The sequence below is a fragment of the Trachemys scripta genome, chromosome 10, assembly GCF_013100865.1.
Source record: "Trachemys scripta elegans isolate TJP31775 chromosome 10, CAS_Tse_1.0, whole genome shotgun sequence".
NCBI classification, from domain to species: domain Eukaryota; kingdom Metazoa; phylum Chordata; order Testudines; family Emydidae; genus Trachemys; species Trachemys scripta.
Genome location: NC_048307.1, coordinates 69,524,451 through 69,551,439, shown reverse-complemented (window position 1 = coordinate 69,551,439; position 26,989 = coordinate 69,524,451). Strand labels below are relative to the sequence as shown.

General features: G+C 43.2%; 2 protein-coding genes across 10 annotated transcripts in view; both read left to right on the top strand.

Moving 5' to 3' along the window:
- The window catches only part of CEMIP (cell migration inducing hyaluronidase 1), a 144,782-nt gene that overhangs the window by 30,121 nt on the left and 87,672 nt on the right, over nt 1-26,989 (top strand). The window lies entirely within an intron of this gene.
- LOC117884240 (cell surface hyaluronidase-like) overlaps nt 1-26,989 on the top strand; it is a 74,504-nt gene that overhangs the window by 39,575 nt on the left and 7,940 nt on the right. For all 5 annotated transcript variants that reach the window (XM_034784471.1, XM_034784472.1, XM_034784474.1 and 2 more), the window contains 4 exons: nt 5,821-6,029; nt 20,300-20,482; nt 24,227-24,446; nt 26,455-26,556. In XM_034784471.1, coding sequence (XP_034640362.1) covers nt 5,821-6,029; nt 20,300-20,482; nt 24,227-24,446; nt 26,455-26,556 — 714 coding nt within the window. The remainder of the gene's footprint in view (nt 1-5,820; nt 6,030-20,299; nt 20,483-24,226; nt 24,447-26,454; nt 26,557-26,989) is intronic.

Here is a 26,989-nt window from a genome sequence, read left to right as displayed (position 1 = left end):
AGTTACACACCAGCTTTCCAGGCTCATGTACACGCTCTAAAGGATTACTGAAGGAAACACTGCACCGTAGATCTTACCCAAGGTTTTGCGCTTAGTTTTGAACTTCGGATTGAGGTCTGATGCCCAAATCCATCAGTCAGCACTATAGCAGGAATAAAAACAATGGCTGAATTAGATCATTAGATGCGAAACAGATATCGCCTCAGTCCAGAAATCAAAGAATTTATTGTGTATATACCTTGTTTGTTGCTTATCTTCGCACTCTTTATCTAGGTGGATAATAAATAACATGTGAGTTACTTCTCAATAATTTCACAATCTACTAAGTAATCTCTCAATGTAAACTGAAATGGAACTAAGTCCTTCTGCATTGCTGTGTTAATCACAGCTAAATGAGCCAGTCTAAGATTCCCTTTAGGATTCTTCTTCCCAAATAGCTGTCTCTTCTCCTTGTGCTAGATCAGGCTCTCATCACGCTTCACATTTTAGAATATTTTACCCACTTCTCTTCCTCCTGTTGGATTTTTTATTTTATTTATGTATGTATGTATGTAAAGATATATACTGGAGCGAAGGGAAGCCTGGTTTCTATTATTCTAGAACAAAGTTCTCTTGCTATGTCTCTTCTTCCTCCTTGGAGAGAGATGATTAGTTCACATATACCAAAGTTCTTTCTCCAGAAATATGTGGAGATTGTTGGTTTTTTTCAGTTTCAAGTGATGAGAGTAAAGATGTCATGGAATAAAGGACTGAAGAAAAGGAAAGGGACTCTGTCATGACGCTATAAGAAGAGTAAGTAGATATTGATGTTTGTGTCCAGTTTTCAGGAGACTGGGCTGCTTAGGGTAGTGATATGCAGTCTACAGGTAAGTCTACACTGCAAAGAAGAACCCAGGGCTGGCCCATGTCAGCCGACTCTGCCTCGCAGAGCTCAGGCTGTGGGACTGTTTCACTGCTGTGTAGGCTTCCGGGCTCAGGCTGGAACCTGGGCTCTAGGACCCTTCAAGGTGCAGCCGAGTTCCAGACCTTGAACTCCAACTTGAGCCCAGAAGCCTACACAATAATGAAACAGCCCCACAGCCTGAGCGCCAGCAGTGGGTGTCTGGTTGCTGTGTAGACGTTTTGACCTCAGCCAGTTCAGTAGTAACCAAAAGTTGTTGTTGTTGGCTATTTTGGGGCTATATAAAATGGACTAAGTTCAATCCACAGAGAACAGGCTTCCAAATCATGAAATCACTGCTAGAACTAGTGCTAATCAGCATCCTGGATGGCAGACTCCGCAAAGTCAGGGATTGAATAGGCAGAGACTTAGATTATGTCTACATTACAGAATTTAGAGTAGCACAGCTGTACCGCTGTAAGGTCTTCCATCTAGCCACTCTATGCTGACAGGAGAGAGCCCTCCCTTCGGTATAATTAAACCACCTGCACCAATGGCAGTAGCTGTGTTGGCAGGAGAACCTCTCCCCAGGGCCAGCTCCAGACACCAGCTGACCAAGCACATGCTTGGGGTGGCACCTTGTAAAGGGCAGCCAATCTTGGGGTGGCGTGGGACACTCGGGTTTTTGTTGTTGTTTTGGTTTCATCCGGGCGGTGCTCGGGGGGGGGGGGGGGGGGGTGGTTTGTGTTTTGGCGGCATGGCGGGGGGCGCGCGGGGGGGGGGGGGGTGTTTTGGCGGTGCAGCGCTCGGGGTTTGTTTGGTGTGTTTTTTTTTTGTTTTGTTTTGTTTTTTTGGTTTTCTTGGTTCGGTGGGGCGGCGCTCGAGGTTTTTGTTGCTGTTGTTTTGGTTTTGGCTGGGCGGCGCTCGGGGGGCTGGGTTGTATGTGTTTTGGCAGCGTGGCGTGGTGCTGGGGGGTTTCAGTGGCACGGCGCTGTGGGGGTGTTTTGGCGGTGTGGGACTTGGGGGGGTGTGGGGTGTTACGGTGGGGTGGCACTCCTTTTTTTTTTTTTTTTTCCTTGGGGCAGCAAAAAAGTCAGAGCCGGCCCTGCGTCTCCCGCTGACATAGCACTGTCCACACTGGCACTTTTGTTGGTGAAACTTATGTCAGTGGTGGAGGGGGGTTCACACCCTTGACCAACAAAAGGGCTCGTGTAGACCTAGCCTTAGCTCCCCTCTTTTCCCTAGGTGTGATCTATCCCTCCAGGTCAGGGGTGAAGTCCACAGACAGGGTGGCATGGGGAAACTTGCAGTGAGGTTGCTTATTCAGTTCTGTGGATAACAAGAGGACTTGACTGTGAGTCTGATACTTGAGCTCCAGTGCTGCAATAAACTCCCCACGGGCTGTCCCCTACACCTGTTGGCTTCACTGGGGCTGCACATGAGTGCAAGGACCTGTCTGCATGGAGTTCATTGCTGGATCAGGACTTTCAGCATTTGATATTTTAATAATAAAAATGAACAGGCAAGTTTCAAAGTATCCAGCATCTATAAACTCTGTACTGTGTAGCTAAAAAGATACTTGATTACAATTCTGGAAATCCTGCATGTGTTGGCTGGAATGGGAAATGAAGTAAGTTTACAAATATTTGTAGCTAACCACAAGGCTTGCATTTTTATTCATTGACAATGATAGTGTTTATAAAGCAACTGTAATTATTATACTTTTAGTTAAGCCTGTAACTTTGTCCCAAGACATTTAAGAAAATTTTACTGCCAGATAACTTATCTGACACGAGATGATAAAGAACATATTTTGGAAGCATATGGTAAACTCTTCTATCCTTTCTTGAACCTATTAACAGTAAGTGCAGTGGACAGCCTAGTTCACAACCCTTGACCACTTCTTTTCAGCAGTTAAAGTATTTAGGATGCTTTTCTTTTCCATCCTAGAATGTAAGGATTTTCTGCCTATCCTGAGACATGTATTGGGGTGGGGGGTGGGGGGTAAGACCATGGAATACAAAGGTTAGAATGACATGATGAATACTACTGACTTTCATGTGGACAGAGGTCTAGAGTATTATTGTGCAGTGTCAGACATGATTCCAACATTCCGTACTCAGAAAAACACCATTCAGTTCAAGAATAACACATAAATTCAAAGACACTAAGGCTAGAAGGGCCCATTATGATCATTTAATCTGAACTCCTGTGGTGTGGGTAATACAGAATTTCAACCTGACGGCAGTGACTATAATCAATGCACTGTTTTAACCTCCTGATCTGGGGCTTGTATGTAAAGGGTTAATGGATTTTCTTTGGTTTCATCAAATGAAAAACTTCTTTTAATTTAACTTAAAAGACATTTCATTTTTCCTTGAGCCATTGAGGAGTGAGCAAATGTGCTTCACTTGGGAAATTGTTTTACTAAATTATGATTTATGGTTTCAACAGTGGGAGGGAGCAGGAGGAAGGAGAACAAGTTAATTCTAATATTTGGTCTGATCCTAAAAGGTGCTCCACCCCCAATGGGACTTCATGTACTGCCAGGACCAGAGACGTAATTACTATTACTCTGGAGCGATCCTATCCAAGTCAATGTAAGTGAGAGCAGGATTTGGCCAAATGTCTAAAAATTATGGATCAATTTTTTTAATGATCTCTTGTGACTTTAGGCCAAATTTTTCAAACTTAGGTGCCTACAGTGAGGCTGCTAACTCTCTAGTTATACACTTAACCAAATGTGGCCTTATTTTCAGGGGCACTGAGTATCCTCAGCTTATAGACACCTATAGACACCCAGGCATGAAATCTCAAGCTGAAACGCTTCCAAAAATATCCTGCCACAAAGCAGACCAGAGGTTACATAACCCCTGTGCTGGACTCCCCACCACTTTCTCTTATCAAATCAAATTTTTGTCACCAAGAAGTTAGATTCCAAGAAGGAAGCAGCAACTGGTTGCAACATTTTGAGCTGTATGTTATGCCTGACAGAAAAGTGAGGTGCAGGCCACACCCAGCTTCTTGGCTGTGGTTCTGCACATAGTGTATTTAAAAGGAGTTGCTCATGGGCATGACACACAGTATGTTCTCTGTTGAATTATTATTATGTTAGGACCTAGAGATAAGATAAGGACCCTAATGAGCTTGATCTTGGACATACTCCTAGTAAGAGACCGTCCCTGCCTTCCTTGAAGAGCTTATGGCCTAAATAGACAAAGCAGACAACAGATCAGAGGGGAAAAGAAGCACATAAAGGTGAAGAGCCTAGGGTCTCACAGGTGGTTAATGGCAGAGCTTTGATTAGAATCCAGGTCTCCTGACTCCCAGTCCAGTGCTCCGTCTACTAGTCTTTGTTGCTCCTCTCACAGTCTCCTCAGTGGTAGTAAAAGCTGTTGACAGAGGACTGCCTCCATTTTGCTCTTCTTCAAGATGTGAAATCTTTGCTTTAGAAAAGGTACTACTAAACGAATTTTCTTGTAGAAACAAGCTAATTCATGTATGCTTTTTTTATTTAAAATTTTAAAGGGCTAGTCAGCTGAAGATGGCTGCACTTTCCTTTTGACCAGTATATGAGATAGTGAAGTAAGACTGTATGTGTCCTAAGCTGCTCCCAATTTATTTTAAATCTTCCAGGGAGTGTGGCTGCACTACACAATGTTTTAAAGTGCTAACATTACATTAGCAGATCTGAATATACATCTATCCAGCTACTGCCTTGGTATTCCTGATGTGGGAAGGCTGCTGTACATTAGGAGTTCCACATAAAGCAGGGGTGGGCAAACTTTTTGGCCCGAGGGCCACATCGGGGTTGTGAAACGGTATGGAGGGCCGGGTAGGGAAGGCTGTACCTCCCCAAACACCCTGGCCCCTGCCCCCTATCCACTCCCTATCCCCTGACAGGCCCCCCGGACTCCCATACCTATCCAACCCCCCTGTTCCCCATCCCCTGACCACCCCCACCCGAACCTCCACCCCATCCAACCGCCCCCTGCTCCCTGTCCCTTAACCACCCCCCGGGGACCCCACCCCTTATCCAACCCCACCGATCCCCGCCCCCTTACCATGCCGCTCAAAGCAGCAGGACTGGCTTATTGGAAAGCTTGGGAGGTGGGCGGGTGCAAGCCGTGCAGCCCGACCGGAGCAGTGGGCCAGAGTGCTCCCCGTGCGGGGGAGGGGCTGGGGACTAGCCTCCCCGGCCAGGAGCTCAGGGGCCGGGCAGGACCGTCCCGCGGGCCGGATGTGGCCTGTGGGCCGTAGTTTGCCCACCTCTGACCTAAAGGCTAAAATAGCTTGTCAACAAAAATTGGCCTTCACATGAAGCTAGAGTCAGGAATGTGCTGAGCCAATCCACATGCTGATCCCTGTGAGGGAGGGGTGCATCTGTTAGGCTCAATGCAGAAGAATAGTGCTGTGGATCACGTAACACACTATTTGGAACGTGGGAAAGTTTACGAGGACCCTAGTTGTATGTTCCAGCCCCCAAATGCTTCAGAGTGGAATAGAGATGTGGGTTCCACAACAGATTATGGGTCTGATCCAAAGTCCATTGAAGTCAATGAAAGTCTTCCAAAGACCTCAGTGGGCTTTGGACCAGGCTTGTGGCCCTTCATTTAAAATGTAATTGTTTTGCCTTTATAAGGGAGGGGGGAAAGCACCTAGTAATATTTTCTGAATCACCCCTTTTCGCTTCGTGTTTGAGTTGTAAACATTGGTTGGTGCTCTGGTCCCTTTGTACGCCATGAAATGACATGCAGATAGCTACAAAATCTGGTTTTGATGTACTGCATTATTGGAGTCAGAAATGCTTTGGTGGCTTTCGGACAGTTCTGAACGTTCCATCAGCAAAGCCATTTAAAGGAAATGATGATGATCAAACACAGATGTTAAGGTGAGACCCGGTTGGCTTAATGAATGTTTGTTTGTTTTTTCACCCTCAGCTTTATATTCAGGCCAGACGTCCTGAGAATCTGAACTTATCTATTGCCAGAGCAACATACCATTCTCATCCCCTGAGGCTGCAGGGAGTGAATAGAGGAGTACCATACCAACAGTACCAACCTGTAGTGATGCTGGAGCAGGCCTATACCATTCACTGGGATGGGAGAGCACCCGAGGATGTCATTCTGTACCCAATCAACTTCAACAGGTACCACCCAAGATTTCCTTTGAATGTGTTCTGTCTCTGATGTGAGTATTGCTATGATGCTTTTCCAGGGTCCTGCTGATTTATCTTTTGGCACAATATCAGCAACTTCTGAAAGAGCTGCAGTAAGTTGTTTATGACCGACACAATTACAAACAAATGCCTCTGTGTTCACTTTACTGCAGCCTTTCTGATGTGCAGAGACTTTTCTCCTTCCAGTAAGTTTTGAAATAAAATCCAGTTTACAACTAGCATGCTGTCCCTGAAATCGGATCCAAAGGAGACCTCATATGCTCTCTCATTTGTTCACACGAGTTGCTGCACACCCAATTTATTTCCCATAAATAAAGTGTAGAATATAAAGTGTAGAAATGTATTTGAATGTGGATGGAGAGTCACATTTTCTCTGTCCTAAACACTGCAATTTCATTCTTTACTTGTATCAAGTTTAAAAATACCAGGAGTCTGCTAAAATATTTCAAAACTGATAAAACTCTATTCTGTTCCAGTTTCCATGTTTTTCTTGCACCTCCTCTATATAAAACTGGGACATATGCACTTTAGACTTATTTTTCCCCTGCAGGTTGTTCCATTTCCTCCCTCTCCCCTCCCCCCCCCCGCCCCCCCAGATCTCTCCTGTTTTGACTATTGGGTAAAGGGACTGATTCTTATTACATGTACATGGGTTTTACATTGGCGTGCTTCCATACACTTCAGTGCACTTACACCTGATTGGAACTAGTGTAATTGAGAGGAGAGAGAGCCTCACAATATGTGAGGCACACCCATTATTTACATTGTCAAAATAGATACTTGGGTACTACAGTGATAAGCAATATAGAAAACCCTATAATTGACACACAGGTTCTTCAGCACATATGACTTCTTGAGTCCTGTTAGGATGACACAGTAAAAGAGCAGAGTTGTGCAAACAAACTCTTGCATTATTCTATGTTGCCTTAATCACATAGGGCAAGAGTCACAAAGTATTTAGGTGCCAAAGATGCAGGTAGGCATGTAGTGGGATTTTCAAAAGTGCATAAGCAGGTTAGGAGTCTTTGCATCTTTAGGTGCCTAAATAGTTTTGCAAATTGACCCATAGAGAATATCTAACTCTGCTCCTCCAAGATGGTTAAATTGCACAGGTTTTAGCTGAAGGTAGCATTTTTGGCTGTTTTGAATGGTGTTGGTTTCCTTGAATTTTTGTGCTGAATTTTTTGGGTCAGATTCTGCCCAAATTTGTGGGCAATGCTCATACAGCAGAGGTGTTTATGCTTTGCCCAACCAAAATCCATTTTGAATACCTGCTGGTAGCTTTGTCCAAATGACTCAGTGCTGCTGCCGGAGAAGGACATTCCCAATTTCCATTATGGAGATGCTGTTCATAGAGATCACGTATCCCAGCATGAACTGCTCTATCATACTCCCAGCAGCCTTCCCCAGTGACTGTGCTGAGATGTAGTCTCTGCAAACTTCTATGATTTTAAAGATGAAGGTAGATATGGGGCATGGTGTAGGTCCCAGGCTGTGTATGGTGTATGTGTCTCACCTCACACACTCCCTTGCCATGGAGGAGCTATTAATGTCTAAGAGTTTTCAAGATCTTGTACTTTCACAGAGAAGAAAAGTCAGTTTGTCATCTGTGGATTAGCCCCAGTTTTGTCATTTATTTTCCTATTTTAAAAGTAATTTTCCTTGCAATTATAGAGCTAAATACTCCGCTGGTGTAACTGGTGACTCCAGGGGAGCCATGCCAGTTTTTACTCCAGTTGAGGCTCTGGCCCACAGTATTAAAACGGATTCAAATTTATACGCAGCCCCTGGGTCTCTGACAAAACCCAGCCAGAGATCAGGTCCCTTATTCAGGCAGCAACATAAATCACATATTCAAAACCCTACAGTGTGGTTGGTTTCACAAAAGACAACAACAAGAGAACCACAATCAAATCAGTTGAATGGGGGAAAGCTGTCTGTCGCCAGACTTTTTTTTTTTTTCCTGATCAAGAAACAGTTGTCAGGCTGTCTGTGGTTTTCTTTCAGTGTATTTCTTCAAACTAATTTTGCTTCATATAAAACTTCTTACTAGCAAGAGTCTAGAAAGAAACAAGTGTTGCAAGTCCCTGTTCATTCTGAATAGACTAGACCCTCTAAGTAGGGCAAGAACTCAAATGATGTAATGGGAAGGATGAAGAGTTTAGGCTGCACAGGGGAAGCACTGGGAAAAGAGGTTCTCATGGAAGGGCAAAGTAACTGAGGGGAAAAGAGGATTTTGATTAAAAACACTGTCTCTTAAGCATTTCCAAAGTGACCATTACTTCAGTGCAGCATTCTTATTATGGAAGAAATAACAAGTTACCAAGATGGAGACAATCCAAGTTAGCCCCCTTGGGAAGTTTTTACCTGGCTTAACAGGTCTTCCTGTTTGTTTAAAACACACAGCACTGTGAATAATCAACCAAAAATGAACACTCTTGACATAGTGAAGAATGTACAAAGTGCATATTGAGCAAAATCAAGAAGAATGATCGATAAACTTAATAGCAGTGTCTTGGGAGTAATAATTTCAGTGCAGCTTTTTAAAATTATTTTTACCTGGCACTGGTAGAGCAGTGAATAGCTGTATCAGGGATACTGATGTTGCAGCACTGGTGTTTCTGGAATAACGATTCGGAGTTGGCTAAAAGAACGTCAGGGGGGAAATAAAGAATTTGACAGTGGGATGCGTAGCAGGATTTGGCTTGCTCCAGCAGTCAGGCATAATACGGACGCTGAATACTTGTATGGTTAACTCCTGCATTGCCACCAGAAACTCCATACATCCCAACAGCGGTAATTTACGTTTAATTCAAATATCCGTTTAAGACTGTGATACTCAGACCTCCGTGGTTCAGGAGCCAAATTTGTGATCAACACTGCCCAAAAGAGCCACAGTAGCATGAATTCATTGTTTCATGTTCTGTGTATGTGTGAATGAATGTACTCCGAGCAAACTGACTGACCAGGTATTCTACAATTGGTTAGTAACATAGTAAAAGCGTCCTGATTGGCTAATAATTAAATCACACAGTGAGTGGCAGGAGACACAGTAAAGAGCCACTTGCAGTTCCTGAGCCTCTGTCTAAGTATCACTGGTTTAAAAGACTGGAGCACTGAAATTCACTAGGTGGGCCAGAGGGGTAAATCAACATGCCTCAGTTGGAGTCAATGTGAATTTACTCCAGGTGAGAATCTAACCCATTGTGTCCAGCAGCACTGCACAAGCGTGTATCTAGGATGCTATTTGGAGCACAAGCACTTAGGAGGAGCCCTCCCTTTTATTTGTGACTAGCTGAGGGCATGTCATGGATGTACTACTTCAGTGCTGATTTTGATGGCTATGTGAGGATTACAGTCATTGTGACACCCCCCCCCCGCCCTCGAAATTCCTTCAGTTTCCACTAAAAAATGTAAATGGGATTAAAGAAATCAAACAAAAGCTTGACCTCTTGAACCACCACTTGCTGCCATCTATGGCTCTGCTGTGGAAACTCTTGTACAGGCATGTTGCATGAAGAAAACTGATTTTCCTTTCCAGCGAGAAATCCATGTGACTTGTTGGGTATGGCAGTTGGTTCACCAGTTGATTTGATTTAGAAAACCAAAGTCGTTAAGATCTGCAGATTGAACTTTAAATTAGTGTTGGGCATGTCCAGGTTGGATCAGAAAGGAACACTTTTTTGTCTTCTAGTGCATAGGGTAGTCAGATGGATGTGAGTTTTTATTATAAGGATAAGATGAAGGTGTGCTATTGAGGTCTCTTGAAACTGTTAACATCAGGGCCGGTGCAAGGAAGTTTCATGCCCTAGGTGAAACTTCCACCTTGCGCCACCCCCACCCCCAGCTAACCCCGCCCCCCGCGGCAGCTAATCATGCCCCCCCATGGCAGCTAACCCCACCTGGGGAACCCCCCCCCGCAGCAGCTATCCCCCCTCTGCAGCTAACCCCACCTGGGGAGCCCCCCTCCACAGCAGCTAACCCCGCCCGGGGAGCCCTCCCCCACGGCGGCTAACCCCGCCTGGGGAGCCCGCCCAGCTCACCTCCGTTCCGCCGCCTCCTCCACTGAGCATGCTGGTGCCATTCTAATTCTCCTCCCCTCCCAGGCTTGCGGCACCGATTGGAGGAGAATTAGAGTGGGGGCTGTGTGCTCAGCGGAGGAGGCAGAGTGGAGGTGAGCTGGGGCGAGGAGCGGTTCCCCGGTGCACCTGTCCCCCGTTACTGCGGGTGGCCATCCCCGTGCCCCCCCCCCCCCCGCCCCAGCTCACCTCCACTCCACCTCCTCGCCTGAGTGGGCTTTTAGGCACCCTCAACCACTAGGCGCCCTAGGCGGCCGCCTAGTTCGCCTACTGGTTGCACCGGCCCTGGTTAACATAGGACCCGGTAACTTGCAAACATTTTGGCAACTGAGCAGAAAGAGAATACAAACTGGAATTTTAATTATCGGGAATTTTAATTATCGGGAATAAAGTCCTGTAGAACCTATCAAACTATTCTGAAGCCTGTTCTTGTCCAGCATAAATCATGTGTGAAAGTTTCATGAACAGAGACCTAAGACCTCTCCACAACGTGTCTCCGCTCTCTGTTGGCCGATGTTCCTCATCGAGGCTGTTTCAATGCTCCCTTGTTTTTTTTTTTGTTCTTCACGGAGGGGTGAAAATGATCCCTAAAAACTAGGTTAAGGGCTCTGCTCAGCATGAATATCCATTTGTGAAGCACAAAGAACCACAGAAGCTTGTTAGGTGAGGGAGAGGGAGGAGGAGAGAATCTGGAAAACTAGACAGACTATAGGGAATATTGTGTGTGTGTGTGTCTGGTAAGTGTCTCCTCTGAGACTCTGGAGAAATGGTCCAAAGATTGGCACTTCAGACAGTAGGCAAAGTCCTTCAATTTAATGACCTAGTCTTTGTCTGTGTGCAGATTCTCTAATCTTGGAAGAGGCTAAAGCACAGACGATTATCAAATGCATGGTGCAGTGCAGTAAATCAGTAGGGTTTATTTGTGTTATCAGGAAAATCTAAAGAGGGCTCAAATCACCTCAAAGTAAATGTCTAAAGCATCACGTGGTAAATTGTACTATGGAAATAGCCTGAAAAGCAAGGGCAATTAGGTTGTACATTCAGCATTACTAATGAGCACCAGCTAATACCGCTGTACTTGGTCTGTTAACGCTTAGAGAGAAACACTTTCCCCGACGACCGCTGTGATTCAGCTGACTGAGGGAAATACCAGGGTGTATCTGAATAACAGACCTAATAAATTGATGAGGTCACTTACAGTCAAATTATCACAATCACCCACAAAACCTCCCTGCAGATGCTCTGATCTGCCTTATTGCCATGGACTGTGGAAACTTGCATGGCAGTCTTCATAATGCTTTATTCATTGGTATTGTCTTATGGCCTGATGCTAAGTGTCCACTGAAGTTGATCTACTCTGCACTTCATAAGAGGTGCTCAGCACTTCGTTGCACCTCTGCGAAGGTTTCAGTGGTGGGGAAGGACTGGAGAGCTTTGGTTTTGTACTATTCTGATTGGAAGTGAATGAAATTGGATGTATTCATGTTTTCTTTGGACTCAGGCATATGGAAGGGCTGAATATTTACATTTCTATAAAAATGGGCACAGGAGGCTGTATTTGGATTGTCATTTGTATTAGACTGGGGTCTGAAGGTCTGGTTCCAGGCTGTACCAGAGCTAGGGTTTGTGATCATATTCAGTAGCGTTGAAATCTTCTGAACAGGACCCGGGAAAAAGGAGAGTTATTTTGAATCTGACCCAGAACTCAAACCACAGAGGTAGGTTCAGATCTCCTCTTCACCACTCCCCTGTTCCCCATGCCTCAAATTTGAGGTTCTTATTTGGGCCCGTGACTAACTTCTAGATGAAAAGGTGGCACTTTAACACTTTTTCCATGTTTTGCAAAGTGAGATCTGGATGAGTGTTTTGATCTAAATGACCTAAATTATCCTAATGTGCCCTTCAGCATAAGCAAACCATCTATATTCTCCAGCTCCCCAAATGAAACGCCAAGGCACTAATAGTATTTGGCTTCATATGAGCTGGTTTCAACTTTGAAGGGATTATTGTCTACAGCTGCTTTTTAGTATGATTCATGCTTGTAGCTACTTATCTTGTGTACAATTAAATTCTTTACCAGTGATGCAATCTGGAGGAAAACAAAGAAAATAAGACCAGGCTAGAATAAGCCTGTTGCAAACATGCCCAGCTGACGGAGATTTTTTTTTAAGTTGTGGTTTTATTCTTTTATAAACTAACTAATATATGAGCAATGCTTTGCTTCTGCCATTATTACCTGGACTGATGATATACACAGGCAGATGAAAGCAACTTTTCTGCAAATCAAATTGCTATTGGCAGCTTTAGGGCTGCAACCATCTTTTTGTTATATATATATATATATATATTGTAATTAGCACAATGAGTCTCTGATGGCTGGTTGGGGCCTCTAGGTGCTGCCAGGATACAAATAATCAATAATAATAATAATAATGTGCTATTAGATGTGAGTTAGGGTATCATAATCTGGCCCTAAATATGCTGATTATATCCCAGTTCAAATTCAAATATCCAAATAACATAGAAATTAGTACATATATTTAAACTCCCTGTGTCTCAAAAATATTTTTTTTTTTACTTATCTTTGATCCATTAGGTTAATCAAATAGATTGGCCCTGGAGTGAGATGTTTTACTGTTGAGAAAGGAGCTGAAATTTTTACTGAAACCTTGGTATGCGAGTTGCTTAGCTGTAGTTAAATATTATTACTGTAGTAGCATAAGTGGAGCTGGCACTAATGTTTTTGAGTAAGCCTGTGAAATAGTTTTTGTCACCCTCTGTCCCCAAACCTGTCCTACTGTCCACTTCTGTGCCCAGGGCTGGCCTGAGGCTATTGGGGAAGGTTAGCGAGGTGACTCTTGACTGACTCATTTTACATAATAAACATATGGGAAGAATGTGCGGGTCAGGCAATCTGTAGATCCATCCCTACCCCCAGCCTTCCATTGCAGATGCAGATCCCAGCTGCATGTTCTTTTCTACCCTAGGAAGTGATTTACTTTGGTTTATTTTGGGTTTCATTTTCAAGGCTGTCTCCAGGAGGAAAAGGGCTAGACATGTTACTTTTGCTTTTCTCACCCACTGGAAGCTGAGATTTTTATTTATTTTTTTCCCTCCCTTCCCCCAAACCAGCGGGTCTTGTGGCTGTGAATTTCACAGGTCCCACAGACCTGTTCTCACCATATGTGTGTGTGACATGTTCACAGAAAAATAGTAATACAGTATTGGATAATCCAGTTAAGGAGAGAAAATTAAAAAAAAAATTGTTACTGTCAAGAAAGCCAGTGTGTTAGGGAAAAAATATGATGTCAGTGAAACTCCTAATATTTCAGTACAAGTTTTCTTTTTAGTCTGAAGGTAAGGTTCTATGAGCCAAATACTGTGCTGATTCCTCCGTGCATCCTAGCTATCACCAGTAGGGTTGGAGCTTTAATTTGTTTGACCTCCAAAAAATAACCCCCTTTGCCTAAAGTGGCATAAATGTGAAAATGAAACTGTGTGTGAATATTAACTCTCTCTGTCAATTATCTATGCAGATTTAGGCTCTGTTAGCCTCCAGAAAGGCCATTTTAAGTTTGGTTCACACCGCTCTGGTAATGTAACATGTTCTCCATTTGTCACTAGAACTGCAGTGAGTTGTTTTTCAGAAGTGGCTAGTCTTAACAAGGCCTTGAAAAGGAAAATTGCTGGCTGTTTGCCTGGTAGCTGTCTTGTCCCTGTGAGGACTTGAATGTGCTTAATGGACTGGAACTGAAGACAAAGCCTTAAAAAGAAATTTTGAGAAGAGTGGGATGGACAGCTCTAGTGAGCCACTGGGAAACATGGACTCCAGGCCAGTCTGCTGAAATGTAAGGTGTTTGAATTGGGGGGTGGAGGAGGGCAGTGAAGATACTCTCCAGTTTGTTCTCAGCCTTTTTTCCAATCATGAGTGGAGAGTACATCACACTCCCCTTTCCAAGTCAAGCACTGGAGTAGAGTTAGCCTTCAGGAGATGGCTGCTGTGTTGTTAACTTGGCTGAATGTGCGTTTTTGGTGGACAGATAACGAGCAGGTAGCCAGACAGTTCATTGGATCTGAAGACTCCTAGGAGAAGTGAACTGATCACTCAAACTGCCTTCTCACTGAGGTCAATGGGAAATGCAGATGCTGAGCACCTCTTGGGATTTGCTGCTAAGATGGAGTGAAAGCTTTGAGTATGATCTTTTTTTGTCATTTTCGCTTCAGAATTCTCTCTGTGCGATTCGTATTACCCATTGGGATATTAACTTTCAGAGCAGTGCGTGAGGATTTATATTTGAAACTTTCTTATTGATGTGAATAGGGATCAAATGACACGCTTTGAAAATACATTTCATTGTGCTTGTATAGATTTGGGGGGAGGGGGAGAAATCAGAGGGCCATTTTTAAATCAGAGTAGTAATAGTTTGGGGGAAACTGATCTAGTGAGCAAAAATCTCCCATTCTCCTAACTTCTAGATTTTGGAAATCAATTAATCTTTATTAATTTCCAGCATGTGCTGCAGGCAGCTATAACCAGTGGATTTTTTTCTCTGATATTTAGGCTATGTCTACACTACAGCCCCTACAGCAGAATAGCTGCAGCTCCACCACTGTATGATCTCCCGTGTAGCTGCTCCATGTTGCCAGGAGAGAGCTCTCCCACTGGCATCATTAAACCACCCCCAACGAGTGGTGGTAGTTGTGTCTGCGGAAGAGCGTCTCCTGCCAACACAGCGCTGTCAACACCGGTGCTTTTGTCGGCAAAACTTATGTTGGTCAGGGGTGTGTTTTGGGTTTGTTATTTTTCATAGCCCTGACTGACAAAAGTTTCACTGATAAAAGTACTAGTGTAGACATTCTGTTCTGCACTGGTGCTCCAGATTTTCACCAGTGAGATCAAAATTTAATTTGTAGATTTCATAGTCCTCAACCATTATACAAGTCATGTCAACAAAATCTTCGTGCTTGTTTTCAGGGACAGAACTCTGCACCTTTAGAATCTCCAGTAGCTAGAACCGTATCAGGGCTCCTTATGTTCTCCATAGGCCAGCAACTATGGCTGTCTACACTGAGAAGCTTACAGTGGCACAGCTGTGCCACTAACATGCCACTGTAAGGCATGCAGTGTAGCCACTCTTTGGCAGGAGAGAGCTCTCCTGCCAACAAAATAAAACCACCCCCAACAAAGGGCTGTAGCTTTGTTGGTGGGAGATGCTCTTCCACCGACAAAGCACTGTCCACACCAGTGCTTTTTGTCAGTCGGGGGTGTGATGGTGGTATTTTCCCCCCACACACACACGCCCTTGAGCGACCAAAGTTTTACTGATGAAAGTGCATAGTAGACATGGTCACACACATTTTGTTCAGGTCTGACATTCCAGCCTCTAGAGGGCAATGCTCCACCTAAACCTATATGGTCCAAGAGCTTTCTTTACCCTCTGCCTGTAGGAGAGGGCAGCAAACAGATGTACACTCCTGTTAAACTACTTTAGCTGAACCTCTTGTCTGTACCGCTCCAAGTTATACCATTCTCACTTCAGATACAGATTTCTCACCACACCACAAAAATCAGGCATTACTGTATTTCCTTGTTTATTCCTAGAAACTACTGGCATCAGAAATGCAAAATCTAGACACTGTGAATATAAAATACTTTGTGTGTACTAAGGGAATATGTCAAACTTTTTCCTCTGGGTATTTCATTTGGGGTCTTAGGCACTCTTCTGGGTCTTTTGGAGCTGTGCTTTGGACTGAACAGTAGAGGGAGGTTCAGCTTTTGCTGGAATTACTATGGGACTCAACAGTAGTAAACTATAAATCTATCCTGTGTCCATTATCAGAAAATCTCTGAACTGCTTTTTGTGTGTGTGTGTGTGTGTGGGGAGGGATTGCTCAGTGGTTTGAGCATTGGCCTGCTAAACCCAGGGTTGTGAGCTCAATCCTTGAAGGGGCCATTTAGGGATCTGGGGCAAAAATCTGTCTGGGGATTGATCCTGCTTTGAGCAGGGGGTTGGACTAGATGACCTCCTGAGGTCCCTTCCAACCCTGGTATTCTATATTCTATGCTTCTCTTTCCTTTTCCACTTCCCCCTTGTTGCTTCATTTGATCAAGAAGTTCAGCAGCTGGCAACAGCCAAGGGAACTTTTTTAACATTTTGGTATTTTTGCTTCACTTGGGAAGTCAGAACAGCAAATATCAATATTGCAATAAAAAAAAGGCCACAAGACAGCCATTTCCAAGAGAAAATAAACAGTGCTAAGCAAACGCATAAAAAAAATATGAAACACACTGTGTGGATTGTTGAATGACAGTAACACAGGAGCAGAAGCTGCAGCGCTGAGATATGCCCGTGCCAGTAGACATTTTAAGTATTCACTTTAATATTTGAAAATATTTGGTAGGACTCAGTAAACCTTGACTTTGTACCAGTTGTTATTTAGCTTTGCTTCTTCAGGGGCCAATAGTCTGGGGAAAAAAACAGAGAGGAAATTGACCTCCCAAAAAAATAAATCCCCTACTATGAGAATGAACGGAATAATGTCACCAGTAAAGGTTGTAAACACAGCTATTTTCTCTTTCATTAAAGCTTCTAAAAATCTGAATTTGATTTTAATTTCATTTTAAAGGATCAACTCCAAAAAAATCAGACTTTCTGCTTGAAAATTTTTAACCCGTTGTTACAAGTAAATCCTCATAACTAAAAGAAAAAAAAATCTGTCTGCTTTCTACATTTGACAGCATTTTATCTACAGTCAGTTTCACTACTTCCTTTTGTACAATCTGTTAATCACCATCCCCTTTTATTTTGATCTTTCATTCAGTATGAGGGAATCTAAAACTGCAGATTCTCACAGGGGACTCAGGCAGGTGAAGTACTGCAACTACTTTTAGAATCTAGTCCGTTCCAAAAGATTAATTAAAATCAATGGCATCCGTTTACAGATATAAAAATATAATATCTGTAAATGTCTCTTTATGATAACAGGAGCAGCTCAGAAAAGTGATGGAGGAACACAAGCCCTGTTGGCTTTCACTTAGTGGCTTTGGAAAATCCCAGCTGATATTGCTTACATGTTAGGAAAGGCGGAACATGGCCCGTTTGGCTCAGAGATGCACGCCAGTCTAAATTTAGCTTGATCCAGCTGTGAGAGTTCTAGCTGTTACTTCTCCAGCTGAAAACAAGAATCCAAACAGAGAGGTTTAAGTTCAGAAACACGGAGGAGCCATAATTTAACTGGTCTCAAAAAAACAAGTGTGTGTGTGTGTGTGTGTGTGTGTGTGTGTGTGTGTGTGTGTGTGTAAGCCTTCCTGCAGCTAACGTTCCGGCCACAAGGTTCCCTACATTCAGCACTCCACAGTGAGCAGGAATAGCTCTCATCTTTTCTTTTGTGTGCAGTCATCTCAGCCTAAATCTTCTGCTGACCCATTAAGCTACATTGCCTGATTGTTTACAGCCACTGTATGAGGAGGCTGCATTTCCCTTGCAGTCCTGGCAATAGTTGCAGAGGGCAGGGCCGGCTCTAGGTCTTTTGCCGCACCAAGCAAAAACAAAAACCTCCAAGAGTGCAACTGTCTAAGCAAAGAAAAAAAACAAAAACCCTAAACTACCCAGAATGCTGTCCCTGGAATTGTGCCACCCCAAGCATGTGCTTGGTTTGCTGGTGCCTAGAGCTGGTCCTGGCAGAGGGGCTCTGACCTTGTAAATTTCTGCTCACCAAAAGCAGTGCAGGGTCCTACATGTCGTCATCTGATACCCATGTTATCACTGCTTTGCTTGTCCTTGGTGCCACAGACAAGCAAAGCAAAATGTATGGATGACGGTTGTCAATGACTCATACAAAACAACCACCCCACCCCCTTTACAAAATAGCCAAAGTAGCTAACATGAGAGTTCAAAACAAAACTAGGATTAAATAAGAGGTTGTTTTATTGCATCTTGTTTAAATGTATTTAATCAGTTGTTTTTGTTTTTATATTTAACTGACAACTCCAGACTTTTTCCTCTCCCTCCCCGCTGTTCCAATGCTTTGTTGTGGTAATATCCTTAAGGCTTATGTATGTCTGTGAGAACATTCGCAAAGAAAGGCTTGTTTTCATGAAGACATCTCACCCGCAATACAGTTCTTTCCAAAATCCAGTCAGCCCCGTCAAGTTGGCAAAAGGCTTTAGCAATTGTATTTCAATGTGCCTGGGGACACTCAACCATCTCCGCTGTTCTCTCATGCGTCTTCCTTCCCCCTTCGCTTTCTTGTTTGTATTTAGTGCTTTTCTTCCCCATGGGACTGCACAAGAATCAGTTCCCAGCCTTTCAAGGAGGTGTCGGGATTTTTCTGTGGCAGCATCTCCAGGGAACCCAATGTGCTAAAGCAATGCAAAGAGTGGGGGGGAAAAATCACCCTTAAGAAACAGTTGTGTTCTTGGGACACTATCCTAAAAATATTCCATGACTGTGGCTCTAGTGTAGTTCCTCTAGTTGGAGGCCAATATGTCTGAAAATATCTCTGGTCTCTAGTTGTGCTGAGTTGTGACACAGTTGGACTTACTTAAAATCTAGAGGACCGTATTTGGCTCAGTTTGATGGGGCCTGTGTATAGGAATGTGGTTTATTATTCTAGAACCGCTTGCCCTCTATTCCACCTTGTAATATGTGTGGGGTTTTTTTGTTTTGTTTTTTAAAAACATAAAGCAAGATGGAAAAACCAGGAGGAGCTTGAACAGATCCAATGGGATTGGCTTTTGCCTTCAGTGCAGCTAATGCAGAGACACTTAGCGAAAGTCTTGGCTTTTAGATTCCCAGAACTCCCCAAACCAAATCTATTTGCCTCCATTTACTGCTACATTTGCATGGCTGGCTGGCAACTCTGCACTGTATAAGCCATACTGCCCTCACAGAGCAGCTGAGTGGAATAATAAATTCATTTCTACTCCAGAGTTGTAGGGCCTTGAAAAGACACTGGAGGATATACAGGGTTTTCCCTGTCTCTGAACCACACCCCACCATGTAAACAGGAATCCAGGTATTCTTAAAAATATTTTAAAACATCAACAGTCAGAAATCCCAGAATCCCATCTTCTCTTGGACAATTGGTAAAGTTAACCACAGTAATGGTTCAGATGTCTGTGTGGCACAGAGTCACTGAGTAGGAGAACCAGAAACAATGAAAGCCACACTTTTTTTTTGTTTTGTTTTCCCCCCTCTCTTATGTAGCCTTTCTATGACCTGCAGCTTCTTTCTCTTGTTCTACAAAAAATTCTCTAAGTTAAATGCATCTGGAAACCAAGCTTTGTTATGATTTGCTGGAAAATTCTCCCCAGCCAGTTTCTGAACTGTACTATAACACCTTGCATGGCCCTGCTACTTGTAACATAGGTTTACAGGTTTGAACCAGTTTTCCTCTCCGCAACAGTGGCAGTGGAAATAGCCGTGGTAGAGCCAGGGCATAAAGTCAACTCGCATTCTTCTCAGTTGGCTGTCATCAGCACATTGCTGAAATTCTGGAAGCCAGGAGTTAAAAGACGCTCTAACTATAGCCCTATTTATTATAAGTTTAGTATTGGAGAGAGGGCTTTTAGTGGAAACCACAATAATAAACTTTGCTATAAAGGGGAAGAAGCAAGTCTCTTTAAAGTATGGCTCTGTTCAGCTCAGAGATTTCTATATAATTCCTGTATCAGTGCCCCTGTTGAAATGTTTGCTTGAAACCGGCTCCTTCTGCTAGATGAACAAAACCAAGCCTAATGGCCTTTCAAGAGATGACAATGGTCATCATGAAAAGAAATTCTGTCCTCGAATAAAGCCTGGAGAATTGCTGTCTCCAGGCCGTATGGGATGCTGAGAGCAATTCTCTGATTTTAAAGCAGTTCTGGAGCCCAATTCAAAGCCCAGTGAAGTCAATGGGAGTCTTTCCTGTGGACCTAGTGGTCTTTGGATTGGGCCCATAGTGACAAGAAGCAGTTGCTTCCAAACAAGGTGAATCCCCAAGTTAGTTTGGTTGGGATTTTTCAAAAGGGGAGGGAGTGTTGAAAACAAAGACCCTTTCTACCCCTTAAATATTGTCCTTGCAGCACAAGACCTTTTCTCATTTCTTTTCAAGTCCTTGAACACTGACAAGCATATATTTTATCTCTTTCCCCACTCCCTCACACTATTTTGCCAACAGAGGAGACTGGCTGCATGTTGCATTATGTTATCCCAAGGAGGCTGTTTTCACCATTGTGGCAGACATCTACCAGCGACAGACGGGGAGAGTGCACAGTGTAAAACACTACCTAGCAGCCCCTTCCTGGCCCAGTGTGCTCAACAGGACGGGCGAGCGGCTCTTCTACTTCGACAGTGCATTGGGGTGAGTGGGACTGTATAACTGACTTCTAACCACAGGCCTCAAAACTTGCCAGGACAGCCATCTTAAGGAAAGAGCATCCCACATTAGGGACTCTTCTCCCCCATCTGCCTTCCCTTATCTCCCACTGTGGCCTGCTCCCTCTATGTTCAGTGCTTGGCTCCTCACTCTAATGTCTTTCAGACATGTTTCTGAGAGTGAAGAATGTATTGGTGATGAGCAGCGGTGCATCACTAGGGTGAGGAAGGGAGAAGTTGGATAGTTAATTTGGGGCAGGGAAGAGAGCAGAAGAGGCAAAAGGGTAGCAAAGCAGGAAACGAAAATGAGGGGGAGGTGAAGAAAAAATGGCATCGGTCCTGTAAGCCATCCATCACCTTCCAAAAAACTTCCTCAAGCTTCTGGGTGGAACTTGGCAGCACTAAGTTAGTCCCGTTTGAGCCTCAACATTTGGCGTTGATTCCAATAAGAACCGAATCCCAAGCCAAAGTTTTACAAGCTTATCTGCATTCTCTGAGCTTAAATCCTGCTAGCACAGTCTGTCTTGTGCTATTTTGGCACTCCCACTTCCAGCTGAAAAAGGGAATTCTGGGTGCAGAAAATATAAAATAATGAGGGAAGATAACCGAGCATTTGCAAACTTTGAAACTAGTTAGACTTTTGGGCAAAGTTTCAGGGTGTGTGGGTGTCTTATTTTATCTGACCTCCAATGCCCAGGTCTGCAAGTTGTACTTATTGTGGTGCTATCTGCGGAAGCAATATATTTTAGCCTTTTGCTGGAATTGACAGTCAAGTGGTATCAGAACATAAATATTATCAGATTGATTTTTAAATGGTTATTCAGATTGATACATGACAGACACTAGTAGTGTATACATCTCTGCCTGACTCCATACCTGTTCCATCTTCACTCTGCAAACCTTCTGTGCTCCTTCCAAAAGAAAATTTAAGACTGGGGGTCAAGCTATGCTCTGATGTAAATTTGGAATAACCTCTTGGAAGTCAAGAGTTGCTCCAGATTTACACTTGTGTCACAGAGAGAGCACAGTTTGGCCCATTGTCTGTATTAAAGGTGTATAAAATGCAGGGTTATGAAGAGCATCTTTGTGACAGGCTGTGAGACTTTGAACTGTCATTCATGAAAGCGAGATTAAGGGAAAAACACAAACAAAAATTGTGCTGAGATTTTACTGCTCAGTGATTTTTTTTTTTTTTTTTTTTTTTTCCCCATTGAGAAAGTTGCTTCTCTCTCTCCTGGCTTCAGACCCTTTGACAGTGCTGGGGGCTATACCCCCCCACCCCCCCCAGTGTCCACATCACTAGAGTGGTGGTCGCTGCGTTGATATACATATTAAAAACCATCACACCTCAAGAGACTATCTATCTGGAGTAGGCGACCATCATAGGGTGCTGATTCCAGTGCGCAGTGTGTCTGAGAGACTTAGAACTACCTTTCACAGTTTGTGTGCCTGAACTGGTTAAAAAGGGGAAGCCCTGGATAATTCTCACATTTTGACAGTGTGAGGCAAGCCTTAAAGAAGAGGCAGAGTTGCCTCTCAGGTCCCTTTCAAAAGAAATTCTAGGGGCAGACAAAATGTGCTCCTGAGCCCAAATCCTCCCGTCTGTTTATAACCGTGTGGCTCCCATGGCAGGCAGTGGCGTTTCACAGATACGTGAGAGGTTTCACAGATGTGTGAGAGCAGAATTAGGCCCCCAGTATTGAATTTTGCAGAGCAGTGCTTGTGGGAAACAAAAAAGTGAATTAAAAACAAAACAATGAACAGAAACAGCATTAAGAACCACAGGGGAATACAGGATCTTCGCAAGTCCAACTGTTATAACCTCCCTCACCCTTCTCCACTTCGCTGAAACTCTTCCTAGCCGATACACGTCTATCCCAAGGATATTAGTTTATTGTGCTTAAGAGACTGGATGGGGGACTCAGGTTCTAGGCTCAGCTCTGCCACAGACTTCCTGTGTGACTTTGGACAAGTCATTTATGCTCTGACTCAGTTCCCCTCTATTAAATGGGGAAAATAATCCTTTGTCTTGTCTATATAGATTGTAAGCTCTTTAAGGCAAGAACTCTCTTACTGTGCATGTATAGTGACCAGCGCAATGGGGCTGCAATTTTCGAGACCTGTGGCTTCTACCGTCATACAAATAATGAATAGTAGTAATATTAATAAGACCCAAATATCTTCCATTGAAGAAAAATAACAGAGAAACCACAGCTTAGTGTTCTGGTAAAATACTTGCAAAAAAGGTACGTGTACCTTTGTACACAATGTGCACTGCCCATTGTGCCTAACCTACCAATGCAACGAACACTGAAGTCAGGTCACAAATGTCAGATTTTAAAATTAAAAAAGGAAAATAGTCATTCATTCAAACTTTGTATGTGACCAATCAAATCCTGGAGTGTATATTATGCCATGTGGGACTCAGCAATGCTGTGAATGTGTTCTCATGATAGGAATTGTGAAATAATTATTTGCTCATTTGTTCTCTCTTTCAATCTGTACAAAATGTTACCCAAATGGTGCACACAGATTATTTACCAAGGAAGTGCATGCGAAAGTAGTTACTCATGAGGGTATGCAGGGGACAGAGCCATACGCTGCCTGCTGTGCTTTTCGACTTTGAACACACAGATTGATGGGCCTGACCTGACTTGGTTCTGGAACTACAGGGCTGTTTGTTTTTTATTTAGCTAAGCTTTGCTTTTTTTAGTCCGACTGAAAATAGATGTTGAGGTTTTGGAGGTTTTATTAGCTTTTATTTCTTAATCCGTGGGATGTTCCCCCTTCTCTTCAGCCACATGTGCTAGATCTCTGGAGATGAACCAAGTGTACTTATGTTTCCATTTGCCTAGAAGAAGGAGCATTAAAATTAACCCTTTTCAATAAAGCTCAGGTATTTTCCTGATAGTATAGCTGAGCTGTTTGTGATTTAATCCAGCCTAAACTACAAAATAGACAAAGTTGAAAACATACTTAGGCTCATTTTTTTAGCTGCTCTAAGAGAATTGGTACAGTGGCTGCTTCAAGTGTTACTTCTGCACACTTTGAGATGAATTTTGCCTGAAAGGGACAGTCTGGGATGAGGCAATGCAAAGGCAGAGAGCCCCAGTGGGAGCTGCTGGAGTCCTCTGCCAGGCATAATACCTCCAGGACTATAGGGAGAGCATGGCTGCTACTCCATTCTCTGGCCAGATGCAGCCCAGCTCTGGTAGCCCTGTGGAAGGGTGGTGAGGAGGTGGCTGGCTCCCTCTAGGTGGTCTAGTGGTAATATCCTTGTGTAGAATTTGTACTCCACGTGCAAGGACAGCAGTTGTTCCAGGCCTCCACACCAAGCCACAATGACAAGGAGCTATTTGCACCCTCATGCAGAACCAGGCATAGGCACTGAAACTAGGGGTGCTTAGGGTGCTGCTGCACCCCCTGGCTTGGAGTGGTTTCCATTAGATGCAGGGTTTACAGTTTGCTTCAATGACTTTCAGCATCCCCACTATACAAACTGTTCCAGCGCCCCTGGGACCAGGCAGAACCTGACTTGCTGGTTTGTCCATAGTGTGCTGTATTATGGGTTACTAAATAGGATGAAGGTATTGAAGTAACTTTCCTCAGAAAAACATTACAAGGGGGAGTTTCATGCAGTACAGATCCTGTCTCTTGCCAAATACTCCTCTGATGGCACCCCAGATAGCTCTGATCCTTTTGTTCATTTTGTAATGGTCTCATTTGTCAGGTACCTATTTATCGTCCTCCAAGCTCATGAAGCTCGAAAAGGGCACAGTTATTGCTCTCAGCAAGGCTGTGAACGCATTAAAATCGTCACACACATGTCCTCGAAGGATTCCTGGAGTTGTGCCCTTAACCCTTTCCTGGAGAATAACAGGAGACTAGCTACACAGCACTCAATGTCTCAGCGACTGACTGTGCCTTGCAGCCAGTGTGGAGCCCCACAGGTACAGAACTGAATACTTCTTTGCAATGCCAATCAGAACTTCCTCTGTAGAACGTAAGCATCTTTATAAGAAGGTAATATTCACAAGGTATGCAGAAGGCCCTTAGGCAATTCCCTCTGCTCCTAAACGTGACCAGAAGGTAGGATAGAGTAGTAGGAGGGTCTGGTTTTCTACAGCATTTTACAGTATGCTGCAGAGACAGACAACTTCTCTGAGGTCAGTTAACTAGAAGCAAATGAAGTGTATATTTGTAGCAACTAAAGTTGTCACTGGGATTGTTGAGATGTATTTAGCTTTGAATTCAAACATACTTATATATAATTTGCTGTTCTTCAAGCCAGGGTATGATGATCATGATCTATCTGTATTTTAAATGAATATCCATGCAGATTCTGATCTCCCTTACTTTGAATTTACACCATTGTAAATCATGTGAAGTCATCCCAGATTCACACCAGTGCAACAAAGAGCAGAATCTAGTCTATACTGCACAAGCAAGACATGTGCATTCTTAACACGTAACTGATTATATGACATTGTACTCGGCTTATTAGCTAAGGTGATGAGATTCTTTTGAACAATGACCATTGCCCAAATGAAGTATATGATATCCTGATTCAAAAATACAATGCAATTAACTTCAGAATGAGACAAGGAGTAGACCATTTCATAGATTATAAAGCCAGAAGGGCCCCATTGTGACAATCTAGTCTGATCACCAATATAACAGTCCATAGAATTTCCCTGAATTAATTAATGCAGGGGCATTCCACGCAGATCAGAGGACACTGTGGTTTTCCAGACCTTTTGGACATATCTCTTCCAGAAGGTGGTAATTTCAGGACACTAATCACCATGTTGGCTAATCATTGTTATGTGATCCTATTCCTGGAAAAACCTCTTCCTTTCATGAATGGTACCTGTAGACTGTAGAACTGACTGTTTCTAATGAAGCATTCAGAGAGGCTCAATATGTGATCTACACACAGGTATAGCCATTCAGATTGCAGCTTTACTTAAATGTTTAATACTGTTGCCAAAAAATTATATAGTAACTCAATTCTACTTTCTATGGCATCTTTAGATTCACACTAAATAGTCCCTTACACCCTGATCCTGCAAACACCTATGCATGTGCTTACCTTTTTAAATGGATTTAGAATTTGCAAAATTCAAACGATTGCAATGACATTATCAACACTGAAAATTAACAAAGGATGATATTTTTACAATGTTCATGAGTTGTTTATTCCCCTGCCTTTTACCAGCGTTGCCATCCCCCCTCCCCCAAAATTGGCATTCAAAATTCTGTCCCATTTTTCATTCAGTTCTAGTACCTTTTACTCACATAAGTAAAGTTAAGCATGTGCTCTTAGGCTTACTCTGCAATGAATGCCATTGAAACCAGTGGGGCTGCTTGCAGAATAGCCCTAATGAATAGGTATGAGAATGATGGAATCAAGCCAGTTGTCAGTAAAAGTCAGAAATATATGGTGGTGGAAATAAGAGATGAGAGAGAATGCAAACAAACAAAAAAACCAGCAGAGGTTTAGGCTACTGAAACAGTCCGCTCCCCTTTGCATCTCTTTCAGCAACTAATGATCAGTTTTCTAAAGGCATTCTTGTTCTGCACCAAGTTTTTATACAGGAGGATGGAGGAGTCAGGGAGGGTAAGAAAGAGCTGGAGTTTATAGGCAAGTATAACTAAGGTATTTAGGCACTGACAACCCTGTATTTGGAGGTCTCTACTCTCAATTTAGATTGATTTTAAGTAACTATTTTTAACATCATTTTTATCTTCATCTCTTCAAGCTAAATGTTTAATGAGTTTTACATGTTTGTGATTAAGGTTCATAACCTGCAAAAATATGCACTTTGGAGTATTTGCAGGATGGCATTCCAGGGGTGTGTGGTAGGGTGAAATGGGCAGTTGATACAATTTGTTAATGAGCAAATGTTTGAGAGCCATTTTTTCCCCACCAAGCTTCTTCCCTTCATATAATTACAGGTTGCTATCACTAGTAAACCCTCAACCAAATATGTAAGAATCCAGATCCAGTCGGTCAGTAGAGCTGACATACAGAATCACTTGAAGCCAGCTTTCATTAAGGTATGCTTTCTACCAGACTTGAATTCATGATTAAATAGGGGAACTCATTTCCTGTAAAAGTTACTGCAAAAACTTGAAGACCGTGAAAGCAATAGAAATGGGAAGCTAGATTAGAAGATTCATCTGCATTGTTTCTCTTATTTATAATTATGGGGACTAGCATTCAGCTCTAAATAAAGTTAGTGGGAATTTTGACTGTAATAGGACCAGTATGGGGGCCTTAATAAACTATAACTATTATGCCCAGCTCTATTTAGTACTCTGGGATTTACAGCTATGGGGTCATATCTGCACATCTTTCAAGTTTTTCTCATTAGACAGTATGCTTGCATATGTACTGTCAGAGTGTACCTGTGCATTTGAGATGCTGTTACTGCTAACGAATGCCAGCTAAGGCTAGTGTGGCATCCTAATGGATTCAGAGTAGCTGGGA